This window comes from Anomaloglossus baeobatrachus, chromosome 3 (genome assembly GCF_048569485.1).
Source record: "Anomaloglossus baeobatrachus isolate aAnoBae1 chromosome 3, aAnoBae1.hap1, whole genome shotgun sequence".
Lineage (NCBI taxonomy): Eukaryota > Metazoa > Chordata > Amphibia > Anura > Aromobatidae > Anomaloglossus > Anomaloglossus baeobatrachus.
Window position 1 is genome coordinate 72,149,435 of NC_134355.1, and position 17,325 is coordinate 72,166,759.

At 46.2% G+C, this 17,325-nt stretch overlaps 1 protein-coding gene across 1 annotated transcript in view; it reads right to left on the bottom strand.

The window, feature by feature from the left end:
• Positions 1-361: 361 nt before the first annotated feature.
• LOC142294973 (uncharacterized) overlaps positions 362-17,325 on the bottom strand; it is a 76,651-nt gene continuing 59,687 nt past the window's right edge. The window contains exon 7 of the mRNA XM_075338048.1: positions 362-803. Within this exon, the coding sequence (XP_075194163.1) occupies positions 682-803 (122 nt within the window). The 3' untranslated portion in view covers positions 362-681. The remainder of the gene's footprint in view (positions 804-17,325) is intronic.

The window sequence follows — 17,325 nt, forward strand, 5'->3', positions numbered from 1 at the left end:
TTCCCCAAGTCAGTAAGAGTACGTAGATAACAAACCTGTAACTTTTTATTTAAGTGGTGAAAAAAATGTCTGAAATTTTTGTTTGTTTTTTGTCACCATTTTCCCAGACTCGTAATGTTGACATTTTTTTGGTATCTGATGCTGGATCTCCTATGAAATCGTCCATTCTCCGGCATTCACAGGAAAAACATAATGACAGATGCAGGGGCATCAGCTGACCCCCATTTGTCATGACAACCTATTGGCACCCCGTGATCACATGACGGGCATGCCTATGGGCGGGATCAATGACGCGCTTCCTGTCTACGGGTGGTAAATGCCGCTGTCAGTGATTGACAGCAGCATTTAAGTGAGTAGCTGCAGGAAGCTTTTGGATCCACCCATGGCTGTTAGAGGCACTTGATAAATCAGTCATCAAGAAAGATGGGGGCTCAGTGTGTGAGCCCACATCAAAGGCAAGGACACGACTGATAACGTAAAATATACACCATCAGTCGTGAAGGGGTTAAAAGATCTTGCCCAAAAGCTTTACATTTTTTCTATGTTACATGTTGCATATATATTCCCTTTATATCTGAGTAGGGCAAGAAAGGAATATTGAACAAGGTACAAATTCTGTAATAGATATACGTATTATTTTGGCACCAATTTTATGATTTTTTTTTTCGCCTAAAGTTCATCTTACGCCAAAGGAAATGATGTCTTTTTCAATGATCTTGTATAAAGCGGCTGCTTGAAGTGTCTCCATATGACTAAAGCAAGACGTAGCACAAACAGAGCACAGGCCACTGCCAGTAACACCGCTGTGAAAAAGAAAACACGGATAAGTATGAGAGAATCAAACAGTAAGGAGTAGAGTTGAGCGCGGTTCGTGGTTCGTGGTTCTCCAGTTCGCGGCTCGAGTGATTTTGGGGCATGTTCTAGATCGAACTAGAACTCGAGCTTTTTGCAAAAGCTCGGTAGTTCTAGAAACGTTCGAGAACGGTTCTAGCAGCCAAAAAACAGCTAAATCATAGCTTGGTTTCTGCTGTAATAGTGTAAGTCACTCTGTGAATCAAACTATTATCACATTTCAGTGTATAGTGTGCGTGAACAGCGCCTTCAGATCACTGCTGTTTCTATAATGGCGATCGCCATTTTTTTTTTTTTTTTTTCTTGTCTTCCTTCCCTAAGCGCGCGCGTCTTGTGGGGCGGGCCAGCATGTCAGCCAATCCCAGACACACACACAGCTAAGTGGACTTTGAGCCAGAGAAGCAACGGCATGTGTGATAGGATCTGCATGTCACATGTCCCTGCATTATAAAACCGGACATTTTCTTCACGGACGCCATTATCTGCCTTCTGCGTCTTTGGTGTCAGACATCACTGTCGCAGCTCCGTCTTCCTGAGTCCTATAGCCGATACAGCTGTATGCGCTGCATACACAGCGTTAGACAGCTTAGGGAGAGCACTTTATAGCAGTCCTTTTAAGGGCTCCAACCGGCAGGGTCAGAGAGCCATAGGTGACAGGTCCTGCAAACAGCAACAGCGTCTGTGTAGCCCAGGTCAGGGATTTCCTACCTGCATTTCACCATTAGGAGGGAATAGAAAGGCAGTCTTCCATTCCTCTACCCAGAGCACCACAATCCTGCCACTGTACCCTCTTGTCCTCTGCACACTCCAACTGATAACTAAGCCATTATACTAGCAAACACTCAGTGTACCTAGTGGCATCCTATACGTGGCTATTGGACTTTGCTATAGTCCCACTAGTGCAAAGACATTTGCAGAGCGCGTCTGCCTGCATTGCACACTACAACTCATTCTAACCAAGCCATTATACTAGCAAACACTCAGTGTACCTAGTGGCATCCTATACGTGGCTATTGGACTTTGCTATAGTCCCACTAGTGCAAAGACATTTGCAGAGCGCGTCTGCCTGCGTTGCACACTACAACTCATTCTAACCAAGCCATTATACTAGCAAACACTCAGTGTACCTAGTGGCATCCTATACGTGGCTATTGGACTTTGCTATAGTCCCACTAGTGCAAAGACATTTGCAGAGCGCGTCTGCCTGCGTTGCACACTACAACTCATTCTAACCAAGCCATTATACTAGCAAACACTCAGTGTACCTAGTGGCATCCTATACGTGGCTATTGGACTTTGCTATAGTCCCACTAGTGCAAAGACATTTGCAGAGCGCGTCTGCCTGCGTTGCACACTACAACTCATTCTAACCAAGCCATTATACTAGCAAACACTCAGTGTACCTAGTGGCATCCTATACGTGGCTATTGGACTTTGCTATAGTCCCACTAGTGCAAAGACATTTGCAGAGCGCGTCTGCCTGCGTTGCACACTACAACTCATTCTAACCAAGCCATTATACTAGCAAACACTCAGTGTACCTAGTGGCATCCTATACGTGGCTATTGGACTTTGCTATAGTCCCACTAGTGCAAAGACATTTGCAGAGCGCGTCTGCCTGCGTTGCACACTACAACTCATTCTAACCAAGCCATTATACTAGCAAACACTCAGTGTACCTAGTGGCATCCTATACGTGGCTATTGGACTTTGCTATAGTCCCACTAGTGCAAAGACATTTGCAGAGCGCGTCTGCCTGCGTTGCACACTACAACTCATTCTAACCAAGCCATTATACTAGCAAACACTCAGTGTACCTAGTGGCATCCTATACGTGGCTATTGGACTTTGCTATAGTCCCACTAGTGCAAAGACATTTGCAGAGCGCGTCTGCCTGCGTTGCACACTACAACTCATTCTAACCAAGCCATTATACTAGCAAACACTCAGTGTACCTAGTGGCATCCTATACGTGGCTATTGGACTTTGCTATAGTCCCACTAGTGCAAAGACATTTGCAGAGCGCGTCTGCCTGCGTTGCACACTACAACTCATTCTAACCAAGCCATTATACTAGCAAACACTCAGTGTACCTAGTGGCATCCTATACGTGGCTATTGGACTTTGCTATAGTCCCACTAGTGCAAAGACATTTGCAGAGCGCGTCTGCCTGCGTTGCACACTACAACTCATTCTAACCAAGCCATTATACTAGCAAACACTCAGTGTACCTAGTGGCATCCTATACGTGGCTATTGGACTTTGCTATAGTCCCACTAGTGCAAAGACATTTGCAGAGCGCGTCTGCCTGCGTTGCACACTACAACTCATTCTAACCAAGCCATTATACTAGCAAACACTCAGTGTACCTAGTGGCATCCTATACGTGGCTATTGGACTTTGCTATAGTCCCACTAGTGCAAAGACATTTGCAGAGCGCGTCTGCCTGCGTTGCACACTACAACTCATTCTAACCAAGCCATTATACTAGCAAACACTCAGTGTACCTAGTGGCATCCTATACGTGGCTATTGGACTTTGCTATAGTCCCACTAGTGCAAAGACATTTGCAGAGCGCGTCTGCCTGCGTTGCACACTACAACTCATTCTAACCAAGCCATTATACTAGCAAACACTCAGTGTACCTAGTGGCATCCTATACGTGGCTATTGGACTTTGCTATAGTCCCACTAGTGCAAAGACATTTGCAGAGCGCGTCTGCCTGCGTTGCACACTACAACTCATTCTAACCAAGCCATTATACTAGCAAACACTCAGTGTACCTAGTGGCATCCTATACGTGGCTATTGGACTTTGCTATAGTCCCACTAGTGCAAAGACATTTGCAGAGCGCGTCTGCCTGCGTTGCACACTACAACTCATTCTAACCAAGCCATTATACTAGCAAACACTCAGTGTACCTAGTGGCATCCTATACGTGGCTATTGGACTTTGCTATAGTCCCACTAGTGCAAAGACATTTGCAGAGCGCGTCTGCCTGCGTTGCACACTACAACTCATTCTAACCAAGCCATTATACTAGCAAACACTCAGTGTACCTAGTGGCATCCTATACGTGGCTATTGGACTTTGCTATAGTCCCACTAGTGCAAAGACATTTGCAGAGCGCGTCTGCCTGCGTTGCACACTACAACTCATTCTAACCAAGCCATTATACTAGCAAACACTCAGTGTACCTAGTGGCATCCTATACGTGGCTATTGGACTTTGCTATAGTCCCACTAGTGCAAAGACATTTGCAGAGCGCGTCTGCCTGCGTTGCACACTACAACTCATTCTAACCAAGCCATTATACTAGCAAACACTCAGTGTACCTAGTGGCATCCTATACGTGGCTATTGGACTTTGCTATAGTCCCACTAGTGCAAAGACATTTGCAGAGCGCGTCTGCCTGCGTTGCACACTACAACTCATTCTAACCAAGCCATTATACTAGCAAACACTCAGTGTACCTAGTGGCATCCTATACGTGGCTATTGGACTTTGCTATAGTCCCACTAGTGCAAAGACATTTGCAGAGCGCGTCTGCCTGCGTTGCACACTACAACTCATTCTAACCAAGCCATTATACTAGCAAACACTCAGTGTACCTAGTGGCATCCTATACGTGGCTATTGGACTTTGCTATAGTCCCACTAGTGCAAAGACATTTGCAGAGCGCGTCTGCCTGCGTTGCACACTACAACTCATTCTAACCAAGCCATTATACTAGCAAACACTCAGTGTACCTAGTGGCATCCTATACGTGGCTATTGGACTTTGCTATAGTCCCACTAGTGCAAAGACATTTGCAGAGCGCGTCTGCCTGCGTTGCACACTACAACTCATTCTAACCAAGCCATTATACTAGCAAACACTCAGTGTACCTAGTGGCATCCTATACGTGGCTATTGGACTTTGCTATAGTCCCACTAGTGCAAAGACATTTGCAGAGCGCGTCTGCCTGCGTTGCACACTACAACTCATTCTAACCAAGCCATTATACTAGCAAACACTCAGTGTACCTAGTGGCATCCTATACGTGGCTATTGGACTTTGCTATAGTCCCACTAGTGCAAAGACATTTGCAGAGCGCGTCTGCCTGCGTTGCACACTACAACTCATTCTAACCAAGCCATTATACTAGCAAACACTCAGTGTACCTAGTGGCATCCTATACGTGGCTATTGGACTTTGCTATAGTCCCACTAGTGCAAAGACATTTGCAGAGCGCGTCTGCCTGCGTTGCACACTACAACTCATTCTAACCAAGCCATTATACTAGCAAACACTCAGTGTACCTAGTGGCATCCTATACGTGGCTATTGGACTTTGCTATAGTCCCACTAGTGCAAAGACATTTGCAGAGCGCGTCTGCCTGCGTTGCACACTACAACTCATTCTAACCAAGCCATTATACTAGCAAACACTCAGTGTACCTAGTGGCATCCTATACGTGGCTATTGGACTTTGCTATAGTCCCACTAGTGCAAAGACATTTGCAGAGCGCGTCTGCCTGCGTTGCACACTACAACTCATTCTAACCAAGCCATTATACTAGCAAACACTCAGTGTACCTAGTGGCATCCTATACGTGGCTATTGGACTTTGCTATAGTCCCACTAGTGCAAAGACATTTGCAGAGCGCGTCTGCCTGCGTTGCACACTACAACTCATTCTAACCAAGCCATTATACTAGCAAACACTCAGTGTACCTAGTGGCATCCTATACGTGGCTATTGGACTTTGCTATAGTCCCACTAGTGCAAAGACATTTGCAGAGCGCGTCTGCCTGCGTTGCACACTACAACTCATTCTAACCAAGCCATTATACTAGCAAACACTCAGTGTACCTAGTGGCATCCTATACGTGGCTATTGGACTTTGCTATAGTCCCACTAGTGCAAAGACATTTGCAGAGCGCGTCTGCCTGCGTTGCACACTACAACTCATTCTAACCAAGCCATTATACTAGCAAACACTCAGTGTACCTAGTGGCATCCTATACGTGGCTATTGGACTTTGCTATAGTCCCACTAGTGCAAAGACATTTGCAGAGCGCGTCTGCCTGCGTTGCACACTACAACTCATTCTAACCAAGCCATTATACTAGCAAACACTCAGTGTACCTAGTGGCATCCTATACGTGGCTATTGGACTTTGCTATAGTCCCACTAGTGCAAAGACATTTGCAGAGCGCGTCTGCCTGCGTTGCACACTACAACTCATTCTAACCAAGCCATTATACTAGCAAACACTCAGTGTACCTAGTGGCATCCTATACGTGGCTATTGGACTTTGCTATAGTCCCACTAGTGCAAAGACATTTGCAGAGCGCGTCTGCCTGCGTTGCACACTACAACTCATTCTAACCAAGCCATTATACTAGCAAACACTCAGTGTACCTAGTGGCATCCTATACGTGGCTATTGGACTTTGCTATAGTCCCACTAGTGCAAAGACATTTGCAGAGCGCGTCTGCCTGCGTTGCACACTACAACTCATTCTAACCAAGCCATTATACTAGCAAACACTCAGTGTACCTAGTGGCATCCTATACGTGGCTATTGGACTTTGCTATAGTCCCACTAGTGCAAAGACATTTGCAGAGCGCGTCTGCCTGCGTTGCACACTACAACTCATTCTAACCAAGCCATTATACTAGCAAACACTCAGTGTACCTAGTGGCATCCTATACGTGGCTATTGGACTTTGCTATAGTCCCACTAGTGCAAAGACATTTGCAGAGCGCGTCTGCCTGCGTTGCACACTACAACTCATTCTAACCAAGCCATTATACTAGCAAACACTCAGTGTACCTAGTGGCATCCTATACGTGGCTATTGGACTTTGCTATAGTCCCACTAGTGCAAAGACATTTGCAGAGCGCGTCTGCCTGCGTTGCACACTACAACTCATTCTAACCAAGCCATTATACTAGCAAACACTCAGTGTACCTAGTGGCATCCTATACGTGGCTATTGGACTTTGCTATAGTCCCACTAGTGCAAAGACATTTGCAGAGCGCGTCTGCCTGCGTTGCACACTACAACTCATTCTAACCAAGCCATTATACTAGCAAACACTCAGTGTACCTAGTGGCATCCTATACGTGGCTATTGGACTTTGCTATAGTCCCACTAGTGCAAAGACATTTGCAGAGCGCGTCTGCCTGCGTTGCACACTACAACTCATTCTAACCAAGCCATTATACTAGCAAACACTCAGTGTACCTAGTGGCATCCTATACGTGGCTATTGGACTTTGCTATAGTCCCACTAGTGCAAAGACATTTGCAGAGCGCGTCTGCCTGCGTTGCACACTACAACTCATTCTAACCAAGCCATTATACTAGCAAACACTCAGTGTACCTAGTGGCATCCTATACGTGGCTATTGGACTTTGCTATAGTCCCACTAGTGCAAAGACATTTGCAGAGCGCGTCTGCCTGCGTTGCACACTACAACTCATTCTAACCAAGCCATTATACTAGCAAACACTCAGTGTACCTAGTGGCATCCTATACGTGGCTATTGGACTTTGCTATAGTCCCACTAGTGCAAAGACATTTGCAGAGCGCGTCTGCCTGCGTTGCACACTACAACTCATTCTAACCAAGCCATTATACTAGCAAACACTCAGTGTACCTAGTGGCATCCTATACGTGGCTATTGGACTTTGCTATAGTCCCACTAGTGCAAAGACATTTGCAGAGCGCGTCTGCCTGCGTTGCACACTACAACTCATTCTAACCAAGCCATTATACTAGCAAACACTCAGTGTACCTAGTGGCATCCTATACGTGGCTATTGGACTTTGCTATAGTCCCACTAGTGCAAAGACATTTGCAGAGCGCGTCTGCCTGCGTTGCACACTACAACTCATTCTAACCAAGCCATTATACTAGCAAACACTCAGTGTACCTAGTGGCATCCTATACGTGGCTATTGGACTTTGCTATAGTCCCACTAGTGCAAAGACATTTGCAGAGCGCGTCTGCCTGCGTTGCACACTACAACTCATTCTAACCAAGCCATTATACTAGCAAACACTCAGTGTACCTAGTGGCATCCTATACGTGGCTATTGGACTTTGCTATAGTCCCACTAGTGCAAAGACATTTGCAGAGCGCGTCTGCCTGCGTTGCACACTACAACTCATTCTAACCAAGCCATTATACTAGCAAACACTCAGTGTACCTAGTGGCATCCTATACGTGGCTATTGGACTTTGCTATAGTCCCACTAGTGCAAAGACATTTGCAGAGCGCGTCTGCCTGCGTTGCACACTACAACTCATTCTAACCAAGCCATTATACTAGCAAACACTCAGTGTACCTAGTGGCATCCTATACGTGGCTATTGGACTTTGCTATAGTCCCACTAGTGCAAAGACATTTGCAGAGCGCGTCTGCCTGCGTTGCACACTACAACTCATTCTAACCAAGCCATTATACTAGCAAACACTCAGTGTACCTAGTGGCATCCTATACGTGGCTATTGGACTTTGCTATAGTCCCACTAGTGCAAAGACATTTGCAGAGCGCGTCTGCCTGCGTTGCACACTACAACTCATTCTAACCAAGCCATTATACTAGCAAACACTCAGTGTACCTAGTGGCATCCTATACGTGGCTATTGGACTTTGCTATAGTCCCACTAGTGCAAAGACATTTGCAGAGCGCGTCTGCCTGCGTTGCACACTACAACTCATTCTAACCAAGCCATTATACTAGCAAACACTCAGTGTACCTAGTGGCATCCTATACGTGGCTATTGGACTTTGCTATAGTCCCACTAGTGCAAAGACATTTGCAGAGCGCGTCTGCCTGCGTTGCACACTACAACTCATTCTAACCAAGCCATTATACTAGCAAACACTCAGTGTACCTAGTGGCATCCTATACGTGGCTATTGGACTTTGCTATAGTCCCACTAGTGCAAAGACATTTGCAGAGCGCGTCTGCCTGCGTTGCACACTACAACTCATTCTAACCAAGCCATTATACTAGCAAACACTCAGTGTACCTAGTGGCATCCTATACGTGGCTATTGGACTTTGCTATAGTCCCACTAGTGCAAAGACATTTGCAGAGCGCGTCTGCCTGCGTTGCACACTACAACTCATTCTAACCAAGCCATTATACTAGCAAACACTCAGTGTACCTAGTGGCATCCTATACGTGGCTATTGGACTTTGCTATAGTCCCACTAGTGCAAAGACATTTGCAGAGCGCGTCTGCCTGCGTTGCACACCTACAACTCATTCTAACCAAGCCATTATACTAGCAAACACTCAGTGTACCTAGTGGCATCCTATACGTGGCTATTGGACTTTGCTATAGTCCCACTAGTGCAAAGACATTTGCAGAGCGCGTCTGCCTGCGTTGCACACTACAACTCATTCTAACCAAGCCATTATACTAGCAAACACTCAGTGTACCTAGTGGCATCCTATACGTGGCTATTGGACTTTGCTATAGTCCCACTAGTGCAAAGACATTTGCAGAGCGCGTCTGCCTGCGTTGCACACTACAACTCATTCTAACCAAGCCATTATACTAGCAAACACTCAGTGTACCTAGTGGCATCCTATACGTGGCTATTGGACTTTGCTATAGTCCCACTAGTGCAAAGACATTTGCAGAGCGCGTCTGCCTGCGTTGCACACTACAACTCATTCTAACCAAGCCATTATACTAGCAAACACTCAGTGTACCTAGTGGCATCCTATACGTGGCTATTGGACTTTGCTATAGTCCCACTAGTGCAAAGACATTTGCAGAGCGCGTCTGCCTGCGTTGCACACTACAACTCATTCTAACCAAGCCATTATACTAGCAAACACTCAGTGTACCTAGTGGCATCCTATACGTGGCTATTGGACTTTGCTATAGTCCCACTAGTGCAAAGACATTTGCAGAGCGCGTCTGCCCTGCGTTGCACACTACAACTCATTCTAACCAAGCCATTATACTAGCAAACACTCAGTGTACCTAGTGGCATCCTATACGTGGCTATTGGACTTTGCTATAGTCCCACTAGTGCAAAGACATTTGCAGAGCGCGTCTGCCTGCGTTGCACACTACAACTCATTCTAACCAAGCCATTATACTAGCAAACACTCAGTGTACCTAGTGGCATCCTATACGTGGCTATTGGACTTTGCTATAGTCCCACTAGTGCAAAGACATTTGCAGAGCGCGTCTGCCTGCGTTGCACACTACAACTCATTCTAACCAAGCCATTATACTAGCAAACACTCAGTGTACCTAGTGGCATCCTATACGTGGCTATTGGACTTTGCTATAGTCCCACTAGTGCAAAGACATTTGCAGAGCGCGTCTGCCTGCGTTGCACACTACAACTCATTCTAACCAAGCCATTATACTAGCAAACACTCAGTGTACCTAGTGGCATCCTATACGTGGCTATTGGACTTTGCTATAGTCCCACTAGTGCAAAGACATTTGCAGAGCGCGTCTGCCTGCGTTGCACACTACAACTCATTCTAACCAAGCCATTATACTAGCAAACACTCAGTGTACCTAGTGGCATCCTATACGTGGCTATTGGACTTTGCTATAGTCCCCACTAGTGCAAAGACATTTGCAGAGCGCGTCTGCCTGCGTTGCACACTACAACTCATTCTAACCAAGCCATTATACTAGCAAACACTCAGTGTACCTAGTGGCATCCTATACGTGGCTATTGGACTTTGCTATAGTCCCACTAGTGCAAAGACATTTGCAGAGCGCGTCTGCCTGCGTTGCACACTACAACTCATTCTAACCAAGCCATTATACTAGCAAACACTCAGTGTACCTAGTGGCAATCCTATACGTGGCTATTGGGACTTTGCTATAGTCCCACTAGTGCAAAGACATTTGCAGAGCGCGTCTGCCTGCGTTGCACACTACAACTCATTCTAACCAAGCCATTATACTAGCAAACACTCAGTGTACCTAGTGGCATCCTATACGTGGCTATTGGACTTTGCTATAGTCCCACTAGTGCAAAGACATTTGCAGAGCGCGTCTGCCTGCGTTGCACACTACAACTCATTCTAACCAAGCCATTATACTAGCAAACACTCAGTGTACCTAGTGGCATCCTATACGTGGCTATTGGACTTTGCTATAGTCCCACTAGTGCAAAGACATTTGCAGAGCGCGTCTGCCTGCGTTGCACACTACAACTCATTCTAACCAAGCCATTATACTAGCAAACACTCAGTGTACCTAGTGGCATCCTATACGTGGCTATTGGACTTTGCTATAGTCCCACTAGTGCAAAGACATTTGCAGAGCGCGTCTGCCTGCGTTGCACACTACAACTCATTCTAACCAAGCCATTATACTAGCAAACACTCAGTGTACCTAGTGGCATCCTATACGTGGCTATTGGACTTTGCTATAGTCCCACTAGTGCAAAGACATTTGCAGAGCGCGTCTGCCTGCGTTGCACACTACAACTCATTCTAACCAAGCCATTATACTAGCAAACACTCAGTGTACCTAGTGGCATCCTATACGTGGCTATTGGACTTTGCTATAGTCCCACTAGTGCAAAGACATTTGCAGAGCGCGTCTGCCTGCGTTGCACACTACAACTCATTCTAACCAAGCCATTATACTAGCAAACACTCAGTGTACCTAGTGGCATCCTATACGTGGCTATTGGACTTTGCTATAGTCCCCACTAGTGCAAAGACATTTGCAGAGCGCGTCTGCCTGCGTTGCACACTACAACTCATTCTAACCAAGCCATTATACTAGCAAACACTCAGTGTACCTAGTGGCATCCTATACGTGGCTATTGGACTTTGCTATAGTCCCACTAGTGCAAAGACATTTGCAGAGCGCGTCTGCCTGCGTTGCACACTACAACTCATTCTAACCAAGCCATTATACTAGCAAACACTCAGTGTACCTAGTGGCATCCTATACGTGGCTATTGGACTTTGCTATAGTCCCACTAGTGCAAAGACATTTGCAGAGCGCGTCTGCCTGCGTTGCACACTACAACTCATTCTAACCAAGCCATTATACTAGCAAACACTCAGTGTACCTAGTGGCATCCTATACGTGGCTATTGGACTTTGCTATAGTCCCACTAGTGCAAAGACATTTGCAGAGCGCGTCTGCCTGCGTTGCACACTACAACTCATTCTAACCAAGCCATTATACTAGCAAACACTCAGTGTACCTAGTGGCATCCTATACGTGGCTATTGGACTTTGCTATAGTCCCACTAGTGCAAAGACATTTGCAGAGCGCGTCTGCCTGCGTTGCACACTACAACTCATTCTAACCAAGCCATTATACTAGCAAACACTCAGTGTACCTAGTGGCATCCTATACGTGGCTATTGGACTTTGCTATAGTCCCACTAGTGCAAAGACATTTGCAGAGCGCGTCTGCCTGCGTTGCACACTACAACTCATTCTAACCAAGCCATTATACTAGCAAACACTCAGTGTACCTAGTGGCATCCTATACGTGGCTATTGGACTTTGCTATAGTCCCACTAGTGCAAAGACATTTGCAGAGCGCGTCTGCCTGCGTTGCACGACTACAACTCATTCTAACCAAGCCATTATACTAGCAAACACTCAGTGTACCTAGTGGCATCCTATACGTGGCTATTGGACTTTGCTATAGTCCCACTAGTGCAAAGACATTTGCAGAGCGCGTCTGCCTGCGTTGCACACTACAACTCATTCTAACCAAGCCATTATACTAGCAAACACTCAGTGTACCTAGTGGCATCCTATACGTGGCTATTGGACTTTGCTATAGTCCCACTAGTGCAAAGACATTTGCAGAGCGCGTCTGCCTGCGTTGCACACTACAACTCATTCTAACCAAGCCATTATACTAGCAAACACTCAGTGTACCTAGTGGCATCCTATACGTGGCTATTGGACTTTGCTATAGTCCCACTAGTGCAAAGACATTTGCAGAGCGCGTCTGCCTGCGTTGCACACTACCAACTCATTCTAACCAAGCCATTATACTAGCAAACACTCAGTGTACCTAGTGGCATCCTATACGTGGCTATTGGACTTTGCTATAGTCCCACTAGTGCAAAGACATTTGCAGAGCGCGTCTGCCTGCGTTGCACACTACAACTCATTCTAACCAAGCCATTATACTAGCAAACACTCAGTGTACCTAGTGGCATCCTATACGTGGCTATTGGACTTTGCTATAGTCCCACTAGTGCAAAGACATTTGCAGAGCGCGTCTGCCTGCGTTGCACACTACAACTCATTCTAACCAAGCCATTATACTAGCAAACACTCAGTGTACCTAGTGGCATCCTATACGTGGCTATTGGACTTTGCTATAGTCCCACTAGTGCAAAGACATTTGCAGAGCGCGTCTGCCTGCGTTGCACACTACAACTCATTCTAACCAAGCCATTATACTAGCAAACACTCAGTGTACCTAGTGGCATCCTATACGTGGCTATTGGACTTTGCTATAGTCCCACTAGTGCAAAGACATTTGCAGAGCGCGTCTGCCTGCGTTGCACACTACAACTCATTCTAACCAAGCCATTATACTAGCAAACACTCAGTGTACCTAGTGGCATCCTATACGTGGCTATTGGACTTTGCTATAGTCCCACTAGTGCAAAGACATTTGCAGAGCGCGTCTGCCTGCGTTGCACACTACAACTCATTCTAACCAAGCCATTATACTAGCAAACACTCAGTGTACCTAGTGGCATCCTATACGTGGCTATTGGACTTTGCTATAGTCCCACTAGTGCAAAGACATTTGCAGAGCGCGTCTGCCTGCGTTGCACACTACAACTCATTCTAACCAAAGCCATTATACTAGCAAACACTCAGTGTACCTAGTGGCATCCTATACGTGGCTATTGGACTTTGCTATAGTCCCACTAGTGCAAAGACATTTGCAGAGCGCGTCTGCCTGCGTTGCACACTACAACTCATTCTAACCAAGCCATTATACTAGCAAACACTCAGTGTACCTAGTGGCATCCTATACGTGGCTATTGGACTTTGCTATAGTCCCACTAGTGCAAAGACATTTGCAGAGCGCGTCTGCCTGCGTTGCACACTACAACTCATTCTAACCAAGCCATTATACTAGCAAACACTCAGTGTACCTAGTGGCATCCTATACGTGGCTATTGGACTTTGCTATAGTCCCACTAGTGCAAAGACATTTGCAGAGCGCGTCTGCCTGCGTTGCACACTACAACTCATTCTAACCAAGCCATTATACTAGCAAACACTCAGTGTACCTAGTGGCATCCTATACGTGGCTATTGGACTTTGCTATAGTCCCACTAGTGCAAAGACATTTGCAGAGCGCGTCTGCCTGCGTTGCACACTACAACTCATTCTAACCAAGCCATTATACTAGCAAACACTCAGTGTACCTAGTGGCATCCTATACGTGGCTATTGGACTTTGCTATAGTCCCACTAGTGCAAAGACATTTGCAGAGCGCGTCTGCCTGCGTTGCACACTACAACTCATTCTAACCAAGCCATTATACTAGCAAACACTCAGTGTACCTAGTGGTGGCATCCTATACGTGGCTATTGGACTTTGCTATAGTCCCACTAGTGCAAAGACATTTGCAGAGCGCGTCTGCCTGCGTTGCACACTACCAACTCATTCTAACCAAGCCATTATACTAAGCAAACACTCAGTGTACCTAGTGGCATCCTATACGTGGCTATTGGACTTTGCTATAGTCCCACTAGTGCAAAGACATTTGCAGAGCGCGTCTGCCTGCGTTGCACACTACAACTCATTCTAACCAAGCCATTATACTAGCAAACACTCAGTGTACCTAGTGGCATCCTATACGTGGCTATTGGACTTTGCTATAGTCCCACTAGTGCAAAGACATTTGCAGAGCGCGTCTGCCTGCGTTGCACACTACAACTCATTCTAACCAAGCCATTATACTAGCAAACACTCAGTGTACCTAGTGGCATCCTATACGTGGCTATTGGACTTTGCTATAGTCCCACTAGTGCAAAGACATTTGCAGAGCGCGTCTGCCTGCGTTGCACACTACAACTCATTCTAACCAAGCCATTATACTAGCAAACACTCAGTGTACCTAGTGGCATCCTATACGTGGCTATTGGACTTTGCTATAGTCCCACTAGTGCAAAGACATTTGCAGAGCGCGTCTGCCTGCGTTGCACACTACAACTCATTCTAAACCAAGCCATTATACTAGCAAACACTCAGTGTAACCTAGTGGCATCCTATACGTGGCTATTGGACTTTGCTATAGTCCCCACTAGTGCAAAGACATTTGCAGAGCGCGTCTGCCTGCGTTGCACACTACAACTCATTCTAACCAAGCCATTATACTAGCCAAACACTCAGTGTACCTAGTGGCATCCTATACGTGGCTATTGGACTTTGCTATAGTCCCACTAGTGCAAAGACATTTGCAGAGCGCGTCTGCCTGCGTTGCACACTACAACTCATTCTAACCAAGCCATTATACTAGCAAACACTCAGTGTACCTAGTGGCATCCTATACGTGGCTATTGGACTTTGCTATAGTCCCACTAGTGCAAAGACATTTGCAGAGCGCGTCTGCCTGCGTTGCACACTACAACTCATTCTAACCAAGCCATTATACTAGCAAACACTCAGTGTACCTAGTGGCATCCTATACGTGGCTATTGGACTTTGCTATAGTCCCACTAGTGCAAAGACATTTGCAGAGCGCGTCTGCCTGCGTTGCACACTACAACTCATTCTAACCAAGCCATTATACTAGCAAACACTCAGTGTACCTAGTGGCATCCTATACGTGGCTATTGGACTTTGCTATAGTCCCACTAGTGCAAAGACATTTGCAGAGCGCGTCTGCCTGCGTTGCACACTACAACTCATTCTAACCAAGCCATTATACTAGCAAACACTCAGTGTACCTAGTGGCATCCCTATACGTGGCTATTGGACTTTGCTATAGTCCCACTAGTGCAAAGACATTTGCAGAGCGCGTCTGCCTGCGTTGCACACTACAACTCATTCTAACCAAGCCATTATACTAGCAAACACTCAGTGTACCTAGTGGGCATCCTATACGTGGCTATTGGACTTTGCTATAGTCCCACTAGTGCAAAGACATTTGCAGAGCGCGTCTGCCTGCGTTGCACACTACAACTCATTCTAACCAAGCCATTATACTAGCAAACACTCAGTGTACCTAGTGGCATCCTATACGTGGCTATTGGACTTTGCTATAGTCCCACTAGTGCAAAGACATTTGCAGAGCGCGTCTGCCTGCGTTGCACACTACAACTCATTCTAACCAAGCCATTATACTAGCAAACACTCAGTGTACCTAGTGGCATCCTATACGTGGCTATTGGACTTTGCTATAGTCCCACTAGTGCAAAGACATTTGCAGAGCGCGTCTGCCTGCGTTGCACACTACAACTCATTCTAACCAAGCCATTATACTAGCAAACACTCAGTGTACCTAGTGGCAATCCTATACGTGGCTATTGGACTTTGCTATAGTCCCACTAGTGCAAAGACATTTGCAGAGCGCGTCTGCCTGCGTTGCACACTACAACTCATTCTAACCAAGCCATTATACTAGCAAACACTCAGTGTACCTAGTGGCATCCTATACGTGGCTATTGGACTTTGCTATAGTCCCACTAGTGCAAAGACATTTGGCAGAGCGCGTCTGCCTGCGTTGCACACTACAACTCATTCTAACCAAGCCATTATACTAGCAAACACTCAGTGTACCTAGTGGCATCCTATACGTTGGCTATTGGACTTTGCTATAGTCCCACTAGTGCAAAGACATTTGCAGAGCGCGTCTGCCTGCGTTGCACACTACAACTCATTCTAACCAAGCCATTATACTAGCAAAACACTCAGTGTACCTAGTGGCATCTATACGTGGCTATTGGACTTTGCTATAGTCCCACTAGTGCAAAGACATTTGCAGAGCGCGTCTGCCTGCGTTGCACACTACAACTCATTCTAACCAAGCCATTATACTAGCAAACACTCAGTGTACCTAGTGGCATCCTATACGTGCTATTGGACTTTGTTCTATAGTCCCACTAGTGCAAAGACATTTGCAGAGCGCGGTCCTGCCTGCGTTGCAACACTACAACTCATTCTACACCAAGCCATTACTACAACTACTCCAGTTCCTAGTCATCCTAGTTCCTAGTTGCATCCTACGTGGCACTAGGGCAAAGACATTTGCAGAGCGCGTCTGCCTGGCGTAGCACACTACAGACTCATTCTAACCGAAGCGCTTATACTACGCAAACACACAGTGTACCTAGTGGCAACCTATACGTGTCTATTGGACTGTTGTCTATAAGTCCCCTAGTGCAAAAGACATTGCAGTGACGCAGTCTGCCCCTGCGTTGCACAGCTACAACTCATTCTAACCAAGCCAGTATACTAGCAAACACTCAGTGTAAC